This window comes from Ctenopharyngodon idella, chromosome 23, assembly GCF_019924925.1.
Source record: "Ctenopharyngodon idella isolate HZGC_01 chromosome 23, HZGC01, whole genome shotgun sequence".
NCBI lineage: Eukaryota > Metazoa > Chordata > Actinopteri > Cypriniformes > Xenocyprididae > Ctenopharyngodon > Ctenopharyngodon idella.
Genome location: NC_067242.1, coordinates 4467094 through 4489757, shown reverse-complemented (window position 1 = coordinate 4489757; position 22664 = coordinate 4467094). Strand labels below are relative to the sequence as shown.

The 22664-nt window shown below is 36.3% G+C and overlaps 2 protein-coding genes across 2 annotated transcripts; one reads left to right on the top strand and one right to left on the bottom strand.

Moving 5' to 3' along the window:
• Positions 1-5510: 5510 nt before the first annotated feature.
• ly86 (lymphocyte antigen 86) lies at positions 5511-7366 on the bottom strand. The gene is made up of 5 exons (XM_051881539.1): positions 7150-7366; positions 6399-6485; positions 6194-6322; positions 6042-6094; positions 5511-5954 (listed from the first exon to the last, which is right to left on the bottom strand). The coding sequence occupies exons 1-5, from the start codon at positions 7292-7294 to the stop codon at positions 5871-5873; spliced, it is 498 nt and encodes a 165-aa protein (XP_051737499.1). The 5' UTR covers positions 7295-7366; the 3' UTR covers positions 5511-5870.
• Positions 7367-13615: 6249 nt separating this feature from the next.
• LOC127506488 (coagulation factor XIII A chain-like) lies at positions 13616-22333 on the top strand. The gene is made up of 14 exons (XM_051883049.1): positions 13616-13754; positions 13840-14031; positions 14162-14413; positions 15897-16015; positions 17650-17757; positions 17882-18059; positions 18167-18305; positions 18459-18562; positions 18646-18734; positions 18844-18997; positions 19611-19889; positions 20009-20169; positions 21524-21660; positions 21820-22333. Exons 1-14 carry the CDS (start codon positions 13616-13618, stop codon positions 21965-21967), a joined length of 2199 nt encoding a protein of 732 aa, XP_051739009.1. The 3' UTR covers positions 21968-22333.
• The last annotated feature ends 331 nt before the right edge of the window (positions 22334-22664 follow it).

Below are 22664 nucleotides of genomic sequence, written 5' to 3'. Positions count from 1 at the left end.
AGTAGTAGTCGTAAATCTTTGCTAATGATCTCTATTAACATTATCCCATGTAGTAAGTGTAGTAAATAATTAATTGAATAACAAAATCAATAATAAAAAGATTGTAAATAAACAATTATTATCTGTATCAACATTTATAGTATGTCAGAACACTGCAAAAATTAATTGTTTTTCAAAGTAGTAAATATTTACAATAAAATCCTTTTTACTTCAAAATTTCATGTTTTATTCATTGCCATTTCTTTGTAATTATTTGTCAAATTTACTAGCAATTTCTGAGTAAATTTGTTTCAAAGAAATTTTTTGTCAGTGTATGGAAAGACAAAAAATAAAGACAACATATACAGACTTATTGGCAAAAAAAGTAAAACAAAGATTAAAAAAATAATAAAGTAGTAGTAGTAGTATAGTAAATGTTTGCAAATGATGTATTAACATTATTCCATGTGGTTAGGAACTCACAAAAAATAATTAATTATAAATAATAACATCAATTATAATAAAAATGAAAGAAATAAAATATAAACAATAAAATTATTATTATTATTGTAGTAAATTTTTGCAAATTATCCATATTGACATTATCCAATCTGGTTAGGAAGACTCATTAATTCAACATCAATAATAAAAAATATTTGTAAATTATTAAAATACAAAGAATATTATTATTAGTTGCACTTGTCTATATTGATATTTTATAGCGTTTTTATTGGCATGACAAATACATTCATACACTATAAAAAAGAATCATTGGTTTAACTTAAAAAAATACCTTAAAATTTTGAGTTCAACGAAATTAAAATTTTGAGTTAATACAATGAAGGCGATTGGTTTTATCAACAGAAACTCAAAATATTATGTTATCTGAACCACATTAATTATTGAAGTTGATTTAACAAAAGAAAAAATGTTGTGATAACAAATGATGAAAATATTTTTTACAGTGTTTTAAAAAGCATCTTAGCCAACGCTATCTCACGACCAATTTGTACATATTTAATGAGGTGGCGAATTCGTACGACCTTACTCGTACAAATTCGTCTAAACCCCAGTGATGGGTAGGTTTAGGGGCGGGGTTAGGGGTAGGTCATTCATACGAGTTCATACGAATTTGGCAACTCGTAAAATATGTACGATTTAGCAAAAAACATACGAGTGAGGTCGTATGAATGAGGTCGTATGAATTCATACGAATTAGCCACCTCGTAAAATACGTACGAATTGCCGTGAGATCGGGTTGTCTAGCGGTGCACAAATAAAATAGTGGAAAACAACAAATACACAGATTAAATGACAAATAAAAATACATGAATCACTTTAAAGAATAAAAATGAAGTTTGCCATAACAGTTTAAAGAAAATAAAAACAATTTAGTCTGGCATGCAACAGGCTGTAATGAGAAATAAAAACATCAATTAAGCACAAGAGCTGCTCTACAGCGAGGGCACTGATGATGACTGAAGTTTAAAGGGTTTTATCAGTCATAAGGTTGTGTCTGTTGTCAGTGGTTAAAGCTGCAAATTCCTCCTGGTGCTGATAGCAGGATATTAGACCCTCCTTCCCAACCTCCCCCTCCAGCTCAGGCTGATTCAACTGGCCAAACCTGCCCCAACTACACCCGCAACCAGGCATCCTTTTCCACTGCGATACTGGATATTATAATTGACCGTCTACTGAGAACTTTATCATCCTGTAATTCTGATTGATTAATACGCAACAACTTGTCTCAGCTTGTGTTTAACTTCACATGTTAAACAACACAAAACAAAACTAAGTTTTGCATTTGCCACAGTTCTGAATGTGTCCAGAGTTTAATGAGTTTTGGTGCTCTGTTCAGTAACTCTATATAGGTCAATGAATAACTTGTTTGAGCAGTTTATCATTTCCACCCCAAAGTCTGCATGGTTGTTGAGTGTTCAAGCATTGTATATTTGCAGAGTGCCACCAAAAAGAACAATACTTCAGTTCCGTTGGTCAAATATGCTAATAAGCAATTAAAGCTATGGTCCATTTCGTTCATTTTCATATAAACTACACCTACACTGGAAGACAGGTTATACTGAAAGGCCTACAAATCTACACAAAGTAAGACAAGATGCAGTGAGACCTCCATCTCCAAACTAGCCGAAACTTGAGAGTGATGTTATTTATTGACCGTCACCTAGGCTTCCAAATGCAACCCTGTTGCTAGGGAACAACCTTTCACAGCAACAAAAGGTTTCCTTTATCCTCTGTGAGCGAGCCTGAAAGAATACCTCAGCAGTGCAGTCTGAGGACAGCGACTCAGAGCCATCCCACACTGCACTGCACGCTCCATCACCATACTGGAGCTATTTCCACAGTTTAAAAACGAAAACCTCTTAACTGGACCATAACAGAAAGCTTGCCCTAGACAAATGATGGCTACTGCTTTATGGATGAAACTGCAGTGGCTAAACAACATACTGAGCTTCTCATGCTTTTCACACGATTGCACTCCAATTTAGTGAAATAACTGACTGAACGTGGCAAAATCAGCATATCTATATAGGCTATTATAAAACATCCACTTGCATGTCAAATTTAAGGCAGTTCTTGAATAAGCACATGTTAATGCACTGCATTTGCAGGTTCCAGCATTCTAGCTTCTTCAAAGATATGGATGGTTGGAGAAGAAGTGAAAAAACAGGTTTCCTATGGTGATGGATGATTCTTGGCTAACAGTCTTTTGTTGTGCTGCTCCCTTCATGGTTACTGTGGGCGCAAACAATTAATCCACTTATCTGTTTATTAATAAACACCATTAATGAATCCAAGAGGATTGGATTCCAATCTTGGATTCTCAAAATGACCTTTCAGTGATTAATTAACCTATTTTTTCACTATGGAAAGGTGTTAAAGGTTCTTCATAGAACCACAGATGCCAATAAAGAAAATTTATTTTTAAGATATATTCACATTTGTGTATTTATCAGCCACTGAAACATCTGTGATTCTACCTCATTGTAGATAACATTAGCATGCTAATTAATAAGCTGTCTTACCAGATAGCTGTTTGAAGCTTTGCAAAGTTAAACTGTTGTTGATTTTTCAACCTGTTAATCAAGAAAACTATTGTACTGCATTGCTAAAAAAATTCAATTAACATGTTGCTCAAATGGCTCAAAACTTATGTTTGCTAATGCTAGTTTGACCACATACAATAAGAGCCTCTCTGTATTATGAATCAAAACAGCTTTGTGATGAAAATGAACTCATATTTTCAAGCCCTGACTGGAGTAAATGAAACTCCCAAGCTGTCCTTACATTTTCTAATTTCAAAAAGTGAACCGTTTACTCTCTAAATCACTGGAGTGCGAGCATGTGATGCTTAGCTCAGAACTATTATGCAGTAGGGGCTTTCATGATGGAAGTTCTGGTCTGTATGACGTGAAAATAAGTAAGTAAATGTATGTGAAATGAGGAAGGATGCAGATCTGATCTCTGAGGACATGAGAAGACACTGCTATAGGAACACTTCACCCAACCAGATCTGCCTGTTTAAATTTTCATGTGTACATTAGGTCTATATGTCTCTAGATTATCAGGTCACATCACTCGACATGAATATGAGATGACTTTGTGTGTTGTCATTATGAAAGGGCAGAAACTTTGCAGTTTGTGTTGTTTGCAATTAAATATGGTGCCTAATATTTTGTGAAACATTCCACTTTAGTTCATTGCATCAGTTTATTGTATCAACTTTACTTCCATAAGTTATCTGACAAAATGTTAAAACACATAAAACAATACAACAAATAATAGTGAATTTGTTTGTTAATCAAAATTAATTGTTTAATCCTCAGCAGTGGTGTGAGAGGATGTGACTGAAGCAGCGGAAATGAGATGGCGCGCAACGGAGTGCTCAGAAGAGTTAATGGCTCCATCTCTTGGTGACAGACAGAATTGCGCTGGACTTCTGTCTGAAATATATTTAGTGTGTGATGCACTCACAAAAACGTCCTTAAGCTGTTTATATTTGCTGTCAATATGCATTAAAAAGCAAACTAGGGTAAAGCGCTACTGATGAAAAGCCAAAAGATTATTCGAGTTAACTTTTTAACCTTTTGACTACTATATAAACCTACATATATTTTGTGTTAACCAATCAGGGGTCTCAGAAGAGACTCTCAGCCAATGGTGTGAGTTTGGGGCGTATACATGCATCGCCGGAGAATTCTGTGTTATTTTTCGGGAAGTCAGGAAACATTTCCAACGCAGTGTCATTTCCACCACATCTTATACTGTGTTTTTTGTTTATTAATTCTATGATGGAAATCTTTTACAGTTTTGCAATAAAATGGCAGATTCTGTCGTCTCGCTATAGCTAGCATTTTAAGCATCCTAAAAAGACAGAATTCAAAATTTTTCCATAATTTGAGGAAATTACACCTCGATTGAAAATAAAACATAATAAAGATATTTAGTTGACATATATTTGCGATCTTTACCTTGATGTTTCCTTGTTTTCTTCACACACATCTCATATCACAAACATGCTCTTCACTGACAAAGTCTGACACTAACTTCAGAAAAAAGCTTTACTACACAGTCGCAATTTTTTTTTTTTTTTTTTTTTTAAAACACAATTTTCACAAAATAAATACTGAAATGTTTTTTTTTTTCACTCTTTGTTCAGATCATCATAGCTTTCAACATGTAATATAGGCTAAATCTTTTTTTTTTCAAGTTGGCATGAAACAGAAGTTGTGATAGTATATTCTTGCCTATAGTGAAGTATAAACGGCTTCTCAAACAAGAACAAATGTAGGGCGGGGCTTGATTTTGTCCATGGGGAATTGATTGGATGGTTGTGGTTTGCTATTGGTGGCTCTCATGTGAGTGACAGGTTGCCCCGCCCTCACGACGGACATCATCAGAGAAGAGATGTCACTGCAAGAGGGAGGGGAAGTTATTCTGATTGAAGATTACGAGAAAAAACACTCAATAAAATTGTGGCAACAGATTACAAGCAATATTATTAATTAAATTCAACATATAAGAATTGAGTAAGAATTAATCAAATTAATTCCTTAAAAGTCCATTTAAAATGTGTAAAATTAGCAAACACCATTACAAAAACCCCAAATTGACATAAAAAGCAAAGAGTCAAACCGCTCAACTAAATGAAACACTGATCACCATAATGGTGACCAATCATTTAAAATAAAATCAACATCAACATCTAAACCTCTGTTAATTCTTGTGCTTCTCTTTCCTTCAGTGATTCTGCTCGTTATCATCAGGTGTCTTCAATTTTGGCAATAAAAAATAAAGAGTTCTTAATTCATCATATTCAGATGTTTTTGTTTAAATTTACTTAAATTTTACTCATTTTAAATGGTTGACATTTAAGGAATTAATTTGATTAATTCTAACTCAATTCTATTTGTTGAATTTAATTAATAATATTGCTTGCAATCTGTTGTCAAAATTTTATGGAGTAGATATAGCGCATTACTTTTTACAGTGAATAAATACTGCAATACTCATTAAAAAAATAAGAATTTTTTATTTTAATTTCATAGTGACTAATGGATTTTCATAGTTTTAAAAAATTAAAGGTCTGAGACAAGGGAGAAACAATAAAATCATGTGAAAGCAGCAAAAATCCTGAACACATGCTGACATTAACTCAATTCCCATAACTGAAGAAACAACAATAATTATCCAAAAGGAACAACACAATTAACTTTGATTAAACACATTAAACGCTGAATCAAAGTTTGATTAAACTTTGATTCAGCAACTTACTGCTGAAATGCAGTAAGAATAACATCTGAGTTCAATAATGTTAGAATACATTTTACAGATATCCTCAGCTAAAGAACAGGTCCTCTTGTCTTAAAGGATCACTGGAAGCTAAGAGTTGCATTCACACAGGCGATCTGGAAGCCATCTTGATTTATTGCACGTAGGTTAAGATGAAAATTACCCTGTGGAAAAAACTCAAGTGAGACATTTCACTTTCATGTCACGGTGAATCAAAGCATAGATGTTTAAATGGAATGTGAAAGCCAAACCTTTAGAGGAAGGTCTACTTTTGACTTAAATGATGATTCTATGTTGATGAGTTCTGGAGAAATTAAAATTGAATACACCTTTCCCAATAATGTCATATTGCATATATATATCATAAAAATGACAAATGTAACCAAAAACTTTCCATGCTCACCTCCTCTCCTGCTTCCACAAAAAGTGAAACGTGGGAAATTAGGAAGACAGAGGGGTTCGTCCTTACTGTAGAATTTAATGCCATTTAGCAGCACCTCAGTCGACGAATAAAGCTCATCGATGGGCTGCCCTGTAGAGAACACACAGTTACTGCTTCAGGGCTTGATTTCATTCATCTGAAATGGTATTATTAGATGAAAACTCACTCAGAATAAGGGCCACTCTGATTTTTATAGGATCGGTCAATCTGGTAGGACAAGGCAGGAAAGTGAAACCTATATCCTGTAAAGGGTCTGAGACAATGAAATGGGAAAATGAAGGCAATTTGAAATACACTTTAAGATGAACTGAGAAATCACTAGTTGATGTAAATGATTGACATCTCTCAATTAAACAACACACAAGAATATAATATATAAATACTTACACACTATACTATTCAAAAGTTTGAGATCGGTAAACTAATGTTTTTTTTACGTCTCTTCTGCTCACCAAGGCTGCATTTAGTTGATCAAAAATACAGTAAAAACAGTGAAATATTATTCCTATAAAATATAAAATAGCTTTTTTAAACATGAATATATTGTAAAATGTCATTTATTCCTGTGATTAAAAGCTGAATTTTCAGCATCATTACTCCAGTCTTCGGTGTCACATGATCCTTCAGAAATCATACTAATATGCTGATTTGCTGCTTAAGAAACATTTATTATGTTGAAAACAGTTAATGTTTTCGTGGAAACCGTGATACATGTCTTTCAGGATTATTTGATCAATATAAAGTTCAAAAGAACAGCATTTATTTGAAATAGAAATCATTTGTAACATTATAAATGTCTTTAGTGCAACTTTTGATCAATTTAATGCATCCATGCTGAATAAAAGTATTTATTTCTGTTAAAAAATATCTTACTGACCCCAAACTTTGAACAGTAGTGTATATCACACTGATCTCACCGCAGCTTCTGTAGGCCACTGTAAGTTTCTCTGAGTCACACATTTTGTGAAGAGGCCATTGGTGATCCTGAGAATAAACCCAATTCATCTGAACGAGACTCAGAATCAGAACCAACAACATATTATCACACAGACGTAACTTCATAGCCTTTAGGTTGCTTTAGACCCAGAGTCTGGCTAACTTCTCATGAATTTTAGATGGAATATGCGGAACTTAACTTCTCATGTCACAAGTTTCACTTCCCCGTACTTATTAACAATGCTTTCTTGACATGACCTCATAGACACTTCCTGAAATTCAACAGGGTAAAATATTTTTATATTACTTGCATTTGTAATAGTAGCTGAATTATTACACTCTTCTAAGAACAGCATCTCATAAACCTCTAGTTTGATAGTTTGAATCATATAGCAACAGTTCAACAGTTCATTTAAAAGGCATCCCAATCAATTAATATAATCAATTAAAAATCTTCCAGCTTGTTTTCATTTCATTACTTTCTATGACAAGAAACTATTTGTAATATTTCAGAGTTTCATTTTCAGTTCATTTTGGCTTGCTAGTCTGTTTGTTTTCACAAACTCCAATTTCAATTGTATTTTTTTATTTACAGGCAAAATCAATTTTACCATATCGCCGATATTGATCTTTTATTTGCTGTATGGACACTGCTGTCTTGATCCAGCTTCTGAAAACAAAGAGACCAAAAGTTAATTTAAAGGGTTATTTCACCCAAAAATGAAAATTCTGTCATTTATTACTCACCCACACCCGTAAGCCCTTTGTTCATCTTCAGAACACAAATTAAGATATTTTTGAAAAAATCTGATCCCTTTTTCAATGCCCAGAAAGCTACTAAAGACATATTTAAAACAGTTCTTGTGACTACAGTGGTTCAACCTTGTTATGTTATGAGTGACGAGAATACTTTTTGTGCGCCAAAAATAACAAAATAGCGACTTTATTCAATAGTGATGGGAGATTTCAAAACACTGCTTCACGAATCTTTGAAGCTTTACAAATCTTTTGTTTTGAATCAGTGGTTCGGAGCGTGTATCAAACTGCCAAAGTCACGTGAACTATTGAAGTTTCAAAACACTTAGGACATAACGAAGCCTCGTTTACTGAAATCGTGGGATTTTGGCGCTCTGAACCACTGATTCGAAACAAAAGATTCGTAAAGCTTCGAAGCTTCATGAAGCAGTGTTTTGAAATCTCCCATCACTATTGAATAAAGTCGCTATTTTGTTATTTTAATACACACAAAAAGTATTCTCGTCGCTTTATATTATTAGGGTTGAACCACTGTAGTCACATGAACTGTTTTAAATATGTCTTTAGTAGCTTTCTGGGCATTGAAAAAGGGAGTGTTGTTGCTGGTGATGCAGGCCTCACTAAGCCATCGGATTTTATCAAAAATATCTTAATTTGTGTTCCGAAGATGAATGAAGATTTTACGGGTGTAGAACGACATGAGGGTGAGTAATTAATGACATAATTTTCATTTTTGGGTGAACTAATCCTTTAAGTATGCATTAGATCAGAGGCAGAAATTTATCTATACATTCTGTTTAATGCAGCTCAGAGGTGGCATGAATGCATTTATACTGCAATTACAATGGCATACTGTCATTTTAAACATAAATTTGAATAAATTAAACGATGGTGAAAAAAAATGAAATGTCACGTTTAAAAGTTAAACAAAAACCAATGAATCAATGGATCATTCATTCAACCGATTCATTAAAAATGGCTGATTCATTCAGGAGCGAAGCAAGTGCTTATAAATGGATCATTGCCTCATTCCCTCAACCAATTTGTTCAAAACATATATTTATTCAGTAATGTGAGCCACTGAATCATTCAGTAAAACAAATTGTTAAAAAAAAAAAAAAAAACGCAGATTCAGAGGTTCTGCTGTGGCTTCGTTTTTAAGTATTGTTGTTGGCAAACAGCAAAAACAGACAATTATTGACAATCTTGTATGAAAAATGTAGGACACTTTATATTAACTTTGTTTATTGAAATGTTTAAAAATCAAAATCACATTTGCCGTACTGATATTCACCAAAAAGCACTCTTGCTTGTGTGATATTGCTTAACTAGCCTATATTTTATATCCACACCGATCAGGCATAACATTATGACCACTGACAGGTGAAGTGAGTAACACTTCTGATAGAAAGGTGTCAGAATACACAGTGCATCGCAGTTTGTTGCGTATGGGGCTGCATAGCCGCAGACCAGTCAGGGTGCCCATGCTGACCCCTGTCCACCACCGAAAGCTCCAACAGTGGGCACGTGAGCATCAGAACTGGACCATGGAGCAATGGAAGAAGGTGGCCTGGTCTAAGGAATCAGGATGCACTATGGGAAGAAGGTGAGCCGGCAGAGGCAGTGTGATGCTTTGGGCAATGTTCTGCTGAGAAACCTTGGCATCCATGTGGATGTTACTTTGACACGTACCACCTACCTAAGCATTGTTGCAGACCATGTACACCCTTTCATGAAAATGGTATTCCCTGGTGGCTGTGGCCTCTTTCAGCAGAATAATGCACCCTGCCACAAAGCAAAAATGGTTCAGGAATGGTTTGAGGAGCACAACAATGAGTTTGAGGTGTTGACTTGGCCTCCAAATTTCCCAGGTCTCAATTCAATCGAGAATCTGTGGGATGTGCTGAACAAACAAGTCCGATCCATGGAGGCCCCACCTCACAGGACTTAAAGGATCTTCTGCTAACATCTTGATGCCAGATTCCACAGCACACCTTCAAATTATATAATAACAAATAGTATTAAATTTTGAGTAACATTGTTACATAATGTTTTTTTTTTGTAGTTCAAGTTGGCATTGATCAGCACTTATATTTATATACAGTAGTGGCCAAAAGTGATGTCCGACCTTTGCTTCTTCGCACTTTATTCAAACTTTTTATTAAATATATATTAGATATTTTGTATGCATGTTGTAAAGTTGTGCCTGGAGTGTAAAATTAATGTATGCATTCCATGTTTCAATTGTAATGCTGTCAAAAGATTAATCGCACTTAATAACATTCAAAATAAAAGTTTGTGTTTACATAATGTATGTGTGTGTACTGTGTATAATTACTATAAATACACACTCATACATGTATATATTTAAGAAATATTTGGATACAGCATATGTATTTATATAATTTATATTATATATAAATATTTTATATATAAATATAACATATTTTTCTTAAATATATACATGAATGTGTGTGTATTTATACAAACCCGATTCCAAAAAAGTTGGGACACTGTACAAATTGTGAATAAAAAAGGAATGCAATAATTTACAAATCTCATAAACTTATATTTTATTCACAATAGAATACAGATAACATATCAAATGTTGAAAGTGAGACATTTTGAAATGTCATGCCAAATATTGGCTCATTTTGGATTTCATGAGAGCTACACATTCCAAAAAAGTTGGGACAGGTAGCAATAAGAGGCCGTAAAAGTTAAATGTACATATAAGGGACAGCTGGAGGACCAATTTGCAACTTATTAGGTCAATTGGCAACATGATTGGGTATAAAAAGAGCCTCTCAGAGTGGCAGTGTCTCTCAGAAGTCAAGATGGGCAGAGGATCACCAATTCCCCCAATGCTGCGGCGAAAAATAGTGGAGCAATATCAGAAAGGAGTTTCTCAGAGAAAAATTGCAAAGAGTTTGAAGTTATCATCATCTACAGTGCATAATATCATCCAAAGATTCAGAGAATCTGGAACAATCTCTGTGCGTAAGGGTCAAGGCCGGAAAACCATACTCGATGCGCGTGATCTTCGGGCCCTTAGACGGCACTGCATCACATACAGGAATGCTACTGTAATGGAAATCACAACATGGGCTCAGGAATACTTCCAGAAAACATTGTCGGTGAACACAATCCACCGTGCCATTCGCAGTTGCCGGCTAAAACTCTATAGGTCAAAAAAGAAGCCATATCTAAACATGATCCAGAAGCCCAGGCGTTTTCTCTGGGCCAAGGCTCATTTAAAATGGACTGTGGCAAAGTGGAAAACTGTTTTGTGGTCAGACGAATCAAAATTTGAAGTTCTTTTTGGAAAACTGGGACGCCATGTCATCCGGACTAAAGAGGACAAGGACAACCCAAGTTGTTATCAGCGCTCGGTTCAGAAGCCTGCATCTCTGATGGTATGGGGTTGCATGAGTGCGTGTGGCATGGGCAGCTTACACATCTGGAAAGGCACCATCAATGCTGAAAGGTATATCCAAGTTCTAGAACAACATATGCTCCCATCCAGACGTCGTCTCTTTCAGGGAAGACCTTGCATTTTCCAACATGACAATGCCAGACCACATACTGCATCAATTACAACATCATGGCTGCGTAGAAGAAGGATCCGGGTACTGAAATGGCCAGCCTGCAGTCCAGATCTTTCACCCATAGAAAACATTTGGCGCATCATAAGGAGGAAGATGTGACAAAGAAGACCTAAGACAGTTGAGCAACTAGAAGCCTGTATTAGACAAGAATGGGACAACATTCCTATTCCTAAACTTGAGCAACTTGTCTCCTCAGTCCCCAGACGTTTGCAGACTGTTATAAAAAGAAGAGGGGATGCCACACAGTGGTAAACATGGCCTTGTCCCAACTTTTTTGAGATGTGTTGATGCCATGAAATTTAAAATCAACTTATTTTTCCCTTAAAATGATACATTTTCTCAGTTTAAACATTTGATATGTCATCTATGTTGTATTCTGAATAAAATATTGAAATTTGAAACTTCCACATCATTGCATTCCTTTTTTATTCACAATTTGTACAGTGTCCCAACTTTTTTGGAATCGGGTTTGTATATACATAATACTTATACACAGTACACACACATACATTATGTAAACACGAACTTTTATTTTGGATGCGATTAATCGCGATTAATCTTTTGACAGCACTATTCAATTGTATAATTTATCATGACACAATGAAACATACCAAATTGTGTGGACATCATTTTTGGAAAAGAGGTCATACCAAGCTTGCACTCATTTTTTCCCAGTCTATAATGTAATAAATCACTATGTGGCAAGTATTATCTATATTATTAGATGTTATTTTGTGGGTTTTAGTGAAAATGGCCAAAAAGACACCTCTGCAACCAAGGAGAATGTTGTTAAAATGGCCAATCTGGTCAGTTAGTCTGGGTTATTGCTCATGTGCTGGATGTGAATGGTCACAATGTCCACAGAATTATTTCAAAGCACAGTGAGAGCACTTCCATGCCGAATGTAAAGCGCTGTCAGGGAAGACGAGTGAGCGTTTTGACAGGAGGATGAAAATCACCTTAAATCACCTCAAAACAGTTTCTAAAGACCTGGATAAGGTCAACGATATAAGTCAACGGCTATGAGGCTGGATTGAGAGGTTGTGTACTAGTAAAGAAACCATTTATTAGTGTTATCTACAGCAAAAAACACCTTGCATTTGCAAAAGAACATAAAAACTGGAGTGTGGAAGACTGGAGCCGTGTTCTGCAGTCTGACAAGTCAAGATTTAACAACCTACACTCTAAAAAATGCTGGGTTAAAAATAGTTAGTTTATTTAACTAAACTATTGTTTAGAAATTTCTGTATTGCTTGCTTAAAATGAACCCAAAGTATGCTGGAAATGAACATTTATTTACATGTTTATTAAATGAACATTTATTGATAAGTTTGAATAATAATTAAACAATAAACATTTATTAAATTGCTTATTAATAAATGTTCACCTTTTGATTATTATTGTTGCCTAAATATAATTTATATTTACACTTTTATGATTTCAATCTCAATGCATTTTTTCTGTGAAATGTCACGATCATTTGTTTAATTGAAAGATGTCAATCATTTATGTGTCATTTATCATTTACCCTTTAGTGATATCTTCAAAAGACCTTAAAGACTTTAAGGACTCATAACTTTTCATAATTAAATATTGTAGGAATTTCTTTCATACATTAGTGTAATAATCTCATCTCATCATGTTATCAACAGTATGGAATATGCTGCTGTCATCAAAAATCAGAAGCAAGGTCACAGAGTTGTATGTCAGATTGACCTGATCTTGGGATCATCTTGACTTTGGACGTTTTGCTTCCATGGAAGTATTTTTCTCCAGTGGAAGAGGAAGTCTTGAGCCTTTATTAATAAGCATGAAGCTCTTCACCGGCACATCTGCCTGGAGCCTCCTCAGCAGACCCATCTACTCTTCTACACAGATCGTGAGTCCAACGCTTTTAATGACTCTTTAGCATTAATACAAAAGTTTAGTAGTGTTTTAGTTGTGCTTTTACACTTCATGACAAGAGTTGTGTCCTTTCCTCTTGCCATGCCTCACCTGATATATCTAATATGTTTACCAAATGAATGGATAACATTAACATGATCTATCCTCCAGGTTAACATCAAGACATCTTGTGTACATCATGTCACTCCAACCCTACCCTACTTGGTTCAGCAGTGGCGGTGGCCGTATTACCCTTGACAAATCAAACTTAGATGAGTCTAACCCACCTGAGTTTGAAGCTTTTGATGTTTTGAGGCCAAGGGGACCCCCGGATGAAGGTATAGTTTTACCCATGTTTGTATTTACACATGCCCTAAGTCAGAAATTTACCACAGTCTGTCACAGTAAGTCTTTTTTTTCTAGAAACACAAGCTGCAAGTTTCTCAGTATTGAGCGTTGACATGCATGTGACAGATAACAAAAAAGACCACAACACGGACAAGTACGTGAGCTCCAACCTCATCGTACGCAGGAATAAAGAGTTCACCATCGTCATCAAATTTAACCGGGCCTTAAATGAACAAGAGGACAATGTGCAGTTGGAGTTCCTGATTGGTGAGCATCTGCATTCAGTAATACATCTCAATACATGATAAAGTACATAAAGCATCTGTAATGAAGAAGCAGTGCATTAGTACGTGAAATATCACCATAAAGTAAAATCTGCTGTTCTGCTCATTAATAGGCAGTTCACCTGATGAAAACAAGGGCACCTACATAATTTTGCCCATCGGTAAAGAGAAACCTGGCGTGCACTGGAAGAGTCGTGTGGTGGAAACGCAAGGCGATTATGTGACAGTGGGCGTAACACCAGACGCCAGCTGCATCATTGGCCGCTTCCGAATCTTTGTTGTGGTAGTGAGTGATTTGGGAAAACAGCGCACTCAGAGGAACCCCGACACCGATTTCTATGTGCTGTTCAATCCTTGGGACCCCGGTGAGTACGACAGTTATGCTAAAGCAATAAGCCCCAAGAAGCCGTGGTTTACATTTACAATTTAGAAAACACCCTTTAAGGCCCGTTCACACCAAGAATGATAACTATAATCATAACTATATTTGCGTCCAGACCAATGAACAATAATGGTCTGTTTATTCTAAGCTCACGCGCTGCGGTTTCAAAGTGTGTACAACATGTTTTTGCTGTTCTTATTGCATTTACACAGCTTCAACCAGCAGATGTCCTCAGCATGCTATGTTTTGAGTGAATAGCAAGTGTAATCGATATAACCTAACAGTGAATTTAGCTGACAAAGTCAATATAGTGGAATAAAAACAACACCTAGTCTTTTTCACTGCAACTTCGAAGGAAACAAGACAACGTTGTCGAAACTAGCGCTGGATACCTGAGGTAATTTTATCTTTGCTAGTCTGGCATAATGATCTCATCGTTAATACTTCTCACCATTTATTCCAAAGGTATGACCGGTTGTTTTCCATATATCCATTTTCTTTAAAGTATCCTTCAAAAGGGGATTTGACTTGTCAAAAAGTAGTGTTTTTTTCCTTTTTCGGTTGGTGTGAACGGGCCTTTAGCTTTTCTAAATTCACTGTAAACCACTGCTTCTCAGGGCTTACTGCTTTTTATAAAACGGTTAGTTCATAAAAAATATTTATTTTAATATTAATGTAATGAGGTCACAGGTGTATGTTTGTAGAGTCATTTACAACGGCTTAAAATGCGGCTCAACCAAGGACTGGAACTATCCGTTTTATAAACTGGCAGCTAACTTTTATATTCTGAGCACTGACATAAAGTTCAAAAAACAAATGCTTAAATGCTTAAGGCCATCATTAGACCATCGTTATCTGACTACACATACACTGTAAAAAGTAATATGCTATATCTACTACATAAAATTTTGGCAACAGATTACAAACAATATTATTAATTAAATTCAACAAATAGAATTGAGTTAGAATTAATCAAATTAATTCCTTAAATGTCAACCATTTAAAATTAGTAAAATTTAAGTTAAATTTAAACTAAAATATCTGAATAACAGACAGACGTCAAAGATGAGTTAAGAACTCTTTATTTTTTATTGCCAACATTGAAGACACCTGATGATAAGCATAAGAAAAGGAAGGAAAGAGAAACGCAAGAATTAACAGAGGTTATGTTGATTTTATTGAATTTTTGGTCACCACTATGGTGGTCAGTGTTTCATTTAGTTGGGCAGTTGACTCTGCTTTTTATGTCAGTTTGTGTTTTTTGTAATGGTGCTTGCTAATTTTACACATTTTAAATGATTGACTTTTAAGGAATTCATTTGATTAATTCAAACTCAATTCTTATATGTTGAATTTAATTAATAATATTGCTTGTAATCTGTTGCTACAAATGTATTGAGTAGATAGAGCGTATTACTTTTTACAGTGTATGATGACTCATGTATATTGTATGTGTTGCCACCCAGCGGATCATGTGTACATGGACAAAGATGAAGACAGACAGGAATACGTGATGAATGATGTGGGTGTCATCTACAATGGAGAATTCAACCGCATAACCCCCCGTTCATGGAACTTTGGACAGGTTGGCAATAATTCAGAAATTTTTCTCAGAAATAAACAAATTGGGCTCATATGCCATCACTAAACTCTTTCCTTGCCAGAGAATTATGTTTAAGTTGCCAGCCAGCATTTTTGGTCATTTTCAAAATATTTCATGGCCGCCAGAATATTTTGTTGTATGAATATGTAAACAGTGAATACATCAAAAGAAAGAACGGAGCTTCTGCTTTTAAACAACAGCAACAAAAACAGATTTTATTCTAAGCTTCATTCTTTCTTTTTATCAACACTTAAATGTGGGTAAATTTAATCAAAAAACATTTCGAACCAAAAGCTAAGACATCACGTTTTTGTCAAAGACTTCATCCGGATTGGATTCAGAATGATGTTCAAAACATAGATGGAGTAGATCAAGTCCATCAACGCTTGATTAGCTGATCCAGGTGTGTTTAATTAGCGTTGAAGCTAAACCAGAAATACCCTGCGTTCCATTCGGAAGGGCTCATCCCTATGCCCTAATCCTTTCAAAGGGTTTACCCTCCGGAGTGAGAGCTTCGAAGGGATGAAGGGTGTAGGTAAAAAAAAAAAACTCTTTTTTTTGGAATGCACTTCTGCGTCATCTTAACGAGACAATCAAGGAGGCGCCTCCGTCACACATTTTGTACGCTGGTTGACCCCCCAAAAAACACGCTCTGAACAATGAGTAGATTGTGCAAGCTGCGCCTTTGGTTTAACTTTAGTTAAACCATACTGTATATTGTATTTTGATACATTTAAATGGACTGATGAAGGTAGCTGTAAAGTATTTTTGTTGAAGTACAATGTCGTTTTGACCATAATAATGTACCAAATCTGACTCGTATAAATGTTACAGCAGTATAGAAAAATACTATACATACATTTATAGGTAAAATCGAACTCCGAGCCTCTTGTACCCATTCTGTGACGCCAAACAACTTCCCTGTGCAAAGGATCATGGGGGCCCAAAGTGTCCATCAGTTGTACCCTTCGAAATCCTTCATTCCGAAGGGCCCTTTGAAGTGGCCAGTTATGAGCACTTTGGTGTGGAACGACCCTTCAATATGGCGGCCATGATTGTTTTCACTCTGAAGTGCCCTTCGGAGGGTGCTATATCGCACCGATGGACTTATTATTGGAAGATACCATGGCTCTACCATTGGTGAAAGCGCAACGGCCAACTTGGATTGCGTGTGCCTTGATAACCAATCACATTACAGCCTTGACGTCACTGAATTTCATTCAGAGTTGTGCAACAGTCAATCACTATTTGTGGATACTATTGAAATATAAACTGAATTCTTCCTGCCACGCAATTCTTCCTAACTTCTCTTATATAACAGAATTTTTTTAAATAGATAAATCCAAAACAAATGTTTAAGGGCAAACACGTTAAAGATTAACCAATAGGCTGTCAATTCATTTAAATAGGCTGTCGACAAGGCATTTAAATGTTCACGTTAAATGTAAATCCTTGACATCCATTAAAAAAAAAAAAAACGGCCGCAGTGTTATACTGTTTTTTGCTAACCTTGGAGGATTGCCTTAAAGCGGCTTTGGCTAAACTCTGCAGGAAGGTGGCCCTCTAGGACCAAGATTGGACACCCATGAATTAACTTCTTATGTGGTTTCCTGCAGTTTGAAGAGGGGGTTCTTGATGCCTGTATTTTGGTTCTGGATGCTGGGAAAGTACCACTAGTGTTCCGTGGAAATCCCACTGAAGTAGTTCGGCAAGGATCAGCTCTGGTATGATTTGATAATAGTAATCAAAGTGTGGACAATTCCACAAACAAGTAACCCATTTTATATGAATATACACATACATATAATACATGTTGTATATTTAGGCGTTTTGGTTGTATATTTGCAGCTGAATGCCCAAGACGATGATGGTGTCCTGGTTGGCAACTGGGGTGGTGATTACTCTGAAGGCACAGCACCCACTGCCTGGACAGGAAGTCCTGAAATCCTGCTCAAATATGCCAAAGAGGGTTGTGTGCCTGTGTGCTTTGCTCAGTGCTGGGTGTTTGCCGGCGTGCTGAACACTTGTGAGTAGGGCCACTACTTTGTGTTCATTTTTTCAGAGATTCGGGTTATTTATAGCCTTGTAAAAAAGACTGTGGTGTAACCATGACACTGTGATGGTCCCACCCAGTTATGCGCTGTCTCGGGATCCCTGCACGGGTCATCACCAATTACTGCTCAGCTCACGACAACTCGGGCAACCTGAAGACAGATATTGTGCTGGATGAAGACGGGAGAGTGGACCGAAGCCGAACAAGAGATTCAGTCTGGTGAGATACAGTCTGATAGGTAATGATGGTCAGGGTGGCAAATGCAAATAGGCCGACCGATGGGGGCCTCGTGCACTGGGTCCTGCCCTATGCTTGGGACGGCCCTGATGATGGTTTAATGCTGTTTAGTGACAATGTCACTGTGTTTCACAGGAACTACCACTGCTGGAATGAGGTTTACATGAAGAGGCCGGATCTGCCTGAAAAATTCTCTGGCTGGCAGGTGGTTGACTGCACTCCTCAGGAGACCAGTGATGGTATGATCCTTGCCATGACTTCTGCCACATCATAAATATACCTCAAGTTATATATAGGAGTTATTTTGTTTTCTCCTATTCAGGTCTTTATCGATGTGGCCCGACGTCTGTCAATGCCATCAAAGAGGGAGAGCTCAGCTATCCGTTCGATGCAAAGTTTGTCTTTGCGGAGGTAAGAACCATGTCAATTCTCTATGATGTTTAGAATTTGCAAGATATTAAAATCTTAGCTATTGTACAAGAAAATGGACATGGGAAAAAAAACCTTCTCCTGTCTCCAGCTGAACAGTGATGTGATATACCATCAGTCTACTAGGCGCGGAAAAATGAAGATCATCTATGTGGACACGACTTATGTGGGGAAGCTCCTTGTCACAAAAAAGAAGGACAGTAGTGATCATGAAGACATCACTTCTACCTATAAATATCCAGAAGGTAAGTTTCATATCAGTCTACAGAATCAAAAAGCAATGTGACATTAGATCAGAAAAGCTGCATTCTGTGTAGCAATGTAATTCAAAAGATCTGTCTCTAATATGATTGGCACTTCTCGTGTAAACTTCGAGAAGTCAAGGTAACTTGCAGGGGTTCTTCCTGAGAAAAGTAAGTCTTGGAGAAGCTACCACTGTATTAGTCACTATGAAGTGATTAGAAAGAACCTTTTACCTTGCTAAGGTTGACATGAAAAATTCAAATCAATACTAATTTGGTGGGTTTAATGATGTTTTGTTTGCAACATCATTTGGTCTAAAACATCTCAAAAGCCTTGAATGTTTATCTATCATGGGTAATTTGATATTCAAGGGCAGTCCAAATAAATTGTGTTGCCTTCTGGATTCTTGGATTGTTTAACAACACAGCTGGTTTCAATAACTCAAGAGCTCTCTAGAGTCACTTAGGAGACTCAACAGAGTTTAATCATTCAAGAGACTTCCATGAGGATGCCAAACATCCTATGAACATGTGCACCAAACTATAGTGGTTTGACTGATGTTGTGGGAAGCAGTGGAAAATCCCAGCAATTTACCTTCAACCCTCCTGACTCTAGGAAGCATCAAGGAGAGAGAGATCATGCAGAATGCAGAGCGCCGTGGCCTTAACACCAGGGATTACTTGCCAATCACCGAAGCAGGTGTGGAAATCGAGCTTCAGGCTGACACCATCAAAATGGGTGACAACTTCAAGCTGACGCTAAACATTAATAACCAGACCAGCCAAACCTGCACCGTCAGTGCCACCATCACTGGCTGTGTGGCGTATTACACGGGCGTCACCAGCTCGACCTTTAAGCTCGAAAACAAAACTGCAACTGTGGAAGCCTCGAAGAGTGAGTCAGTTTCATTAGTTCTGCTCATTAGTTTAAGATCAAGTTATAACAACTCTAAGGAACTCTAGTAACACTTTTAATGGTTTAGGCTACAGTGTGATCATAACATATCTTTACAGCTGAGTCCCTGACGGTAGATGTCAAAGCTGTGGAGTATATGCCCTACCTGGTGGAACAGGCCAAACTGCTCTTTGTGGTGTATGGGTGCATTGAGGAAACCGACGCGTCCATTACCACGATGACAGTTGTCACTCTCCTTCCTCCTGAACTCAAAATAACGGTACCTGTCCCTCAATAACCATTCTTAATGATGTTTTATTGATGATTTTAATAATGTCCCAAACCTATATTTATTGATTGACTGAGTACAAAAACGGTAGAAAGTAGCTAACAAAAATGAACTTTAAAGTTCACCCAAAAATGCAAATGATCCCATGATTTACTCACCCTCAAGCCATCCTAGGTGTATATGAATTTCTTCTTTCAGCCAAACACAATCAGAGTTTTATTAAATAATATTCTGGCTCTTCTCAGCTTTGCAATGGCATTGAATAATAGCCCCAAAAAGCGCTTCCAACCATCATAAAAGTAATCCATACAACTCCAGTGGGTTAATCAATGCCTTCTGAAGTTAAGCGATGGGATTTTGTAAGAAAAATATCCATATTCAAAACTTTATAGACTATAATCACTGGCTTCCGGCGACAGCTGTATGCCCGTTCATGAGAAAGTTGAGTTCTGGCAGAAGGGTGATCTTTGACCCGGCGTATGACGTAGGTGTAGCATGCATAAGCTTAGGTGAGAATAGACAAATGCGAAAGAGGATAGAGCAAAACAAAATACCAGTCACAAATTAGAAGTCTAAAACAAGTTCCAATTTAAGAGAAGACGAGCTATGTCCTATGTTAGGTCAGAGGTCACCCTTCCACTGTAACTCAACTCTCTCGTGAATGCGCATACGACCGCTGCTAGAAGCCAGTGATTATAGGTTATAAAGCTTTAAATATTGATATTTTTCTTACAAAATCCCATTGCTTCGCTTCAAAAGGCTTTTATTAACCCACTGGAGTCGTATAGATTACTTTTATGATGGATGAATGCGCTTTTTGGAGCTTCAAAAACTTGGGCACTGTTCAATGCTATTACAAAGCTGGGAAGAGCCAGGATATTTTTAAATATAACTCTGATTGTGTTTGGTTGAAAGAAGAAAGTCATATACACCAGGGATGGCTTGAGGGTGAGTAAATTATTGGATAATTTTCATTTTTGGGTGAACAATTCCTTTTATAGAAAAAAGAGCACGTCTATTATTCATTACTGTAAAACAAAAGCAACATTGCAAAATAAATCTGAATTATTTTATACATTTGCATTTAACTTCAATGACTCTGACTTCAGGGGTGCAGATTGAGGCAACTAAAAAAAAAACACTATAAGAACTTAATAAAATATCAAGATTGTGACACAGGAAAAGCCCTATTGATGTGCAGATTTGGCAGATTTTATGTAATTCTGGTTACATATTTATTATTAGTTCTTGTTTTAGATAAGATTTTCCAAACTTATCTGTGTAGTTGTACAAAGAGCTATGTAAAATCACTAAATGTTTGCTGGTACTCTGCATTATAATTCAGATGACTGGATCTCCCCGAGTTGGCAAAGATCTCACGGTCAGTGTGGAATTCCTGAATCCCTATAATTTCATCCTGCAGAAGGTTCAGCTCCGCCTTGATGGACCTGGTCTGATACCAATCAAAGTTAAAAATTACAGGTGAACTTCATATTTATATCAAATGTTGACTACTGTAATTATCTTTGAGTGTGAAAGATCCTCTTTATGTTGTGGTCAGGAATAAGCATACATACAAAACTAAATACACCTTTGGCTGAATTCTCACAATATTTTGTCTCTTACGTGTTCCACTTGCAGCCAGATATTACCTGGTGGCTCAGTGAAATATAAAGTGCTGATAGTCCCTCAGTCTCCTGGGAAGAAGGTCCTGATGGCGTGCCTAGACTGCCCTTTACTGAGACAGGTCACCAACCAGCTGGAAATCGAAGTAGTGAAAGATGAATGACCACCAAGAGAGACACAGTGAACAAGACACAGTGACACAAGAACAAGAAAACAGCGAAAGAGAAAAGGAAGAGAAAACACAATTGCAGATTTACCAGTACCATTGCTTTGTTTTGCTTTGCTTCACCAATGTTGTTTTGAAAGAGAATCAAATGATCAAATGTTACATTTCCTTTAGAACAAATTCCTTCTGACCAACTAAAGAAGTTAAAGGGATAGCTTACTCAAACTTGATGTCAACTCTCATGTTGTTTCAAACCCATGTAACTTTCTTCTGTGAAACTTTCTTTAATTTAAACTTTAATTAAAATTGAAATCTGTAGTGACCTTCAACATGTGTTTTGTTTGGGGGAATCTTAACTAACTGTATTAATCACAATATATTGTTAATTTTTGTCTGCTATAATGCCATGGACTATATGCTGTACTAAAGCAAAATAACAATGAATGTTTAGCATGAAAGCTTTTTTGATTAATGGAATTATTTATATTGCAAATTTTCAGTTAGACATGAACATCACCACCTCATATTTTGAGGTTAAGTGTAACACAAACACATTAATCACAAACACATTTACTTTGCTAAATGTTCCATAGACTTACCATAACCCTAACCCACACACTAACCCAACAGAAAACTTTCTGCATTTAACTTAGGCCTATTTTATTTTTATACCATTTTTACAAAAAAGAACATC

What these genes read in the sequence shown, in the direction of transcription:
- LOC127506488 (XM_051883049.1), top strand. Translation starts at nt 13,616, where the DNA reads ATGTCACTCCAACCCTACCCTACTTGGTTCAGCAGTGGCGGTGGCCGT. An exon ending in GTTCAATCCTTGGGACCCCG is followed by an intron (nt 14,414 to 15,896) that starts GTGAGTACGACA and finishes GTTGCCACCCAG; the next exon opens with CGGATCATGTGTACATGGAC. An exon ending in TACCTATAAATATCCAGAAG is followed by an intron (nt 18,998 to 19,610) that starts GTAAGTTTCATA and finishes TCCTGACTCTAG; the next exon opens with GAAGCATCAAGGAGAGAGAG.
- ly86 (XM_051881539.1), bottom strand. Translation starts at nt 7,294, where the DNA reads ATGAAGTTACGTCTGTGTGATAATATGTTGTTGGTTCTGATTCTGAGT. An exon ending in CAGAGTGGCCCTTATTCTGA is followed by an intron (nt 6,323 to 6,398) that starts GTGAGTTTTCAT and finishes TGTTCTCTACAG; the next exon opens with GGCAGCCCATCGATGAGCTT. An exon ending in TTGTGGAAGCAGGAGAGGAG is followed by an intron (nt 6,095 to 6,193) that starts GTGAGCATGGAA and finishes TAATTTCTCCAG; the next exon opens with AACTCATCAACATAGAATCA.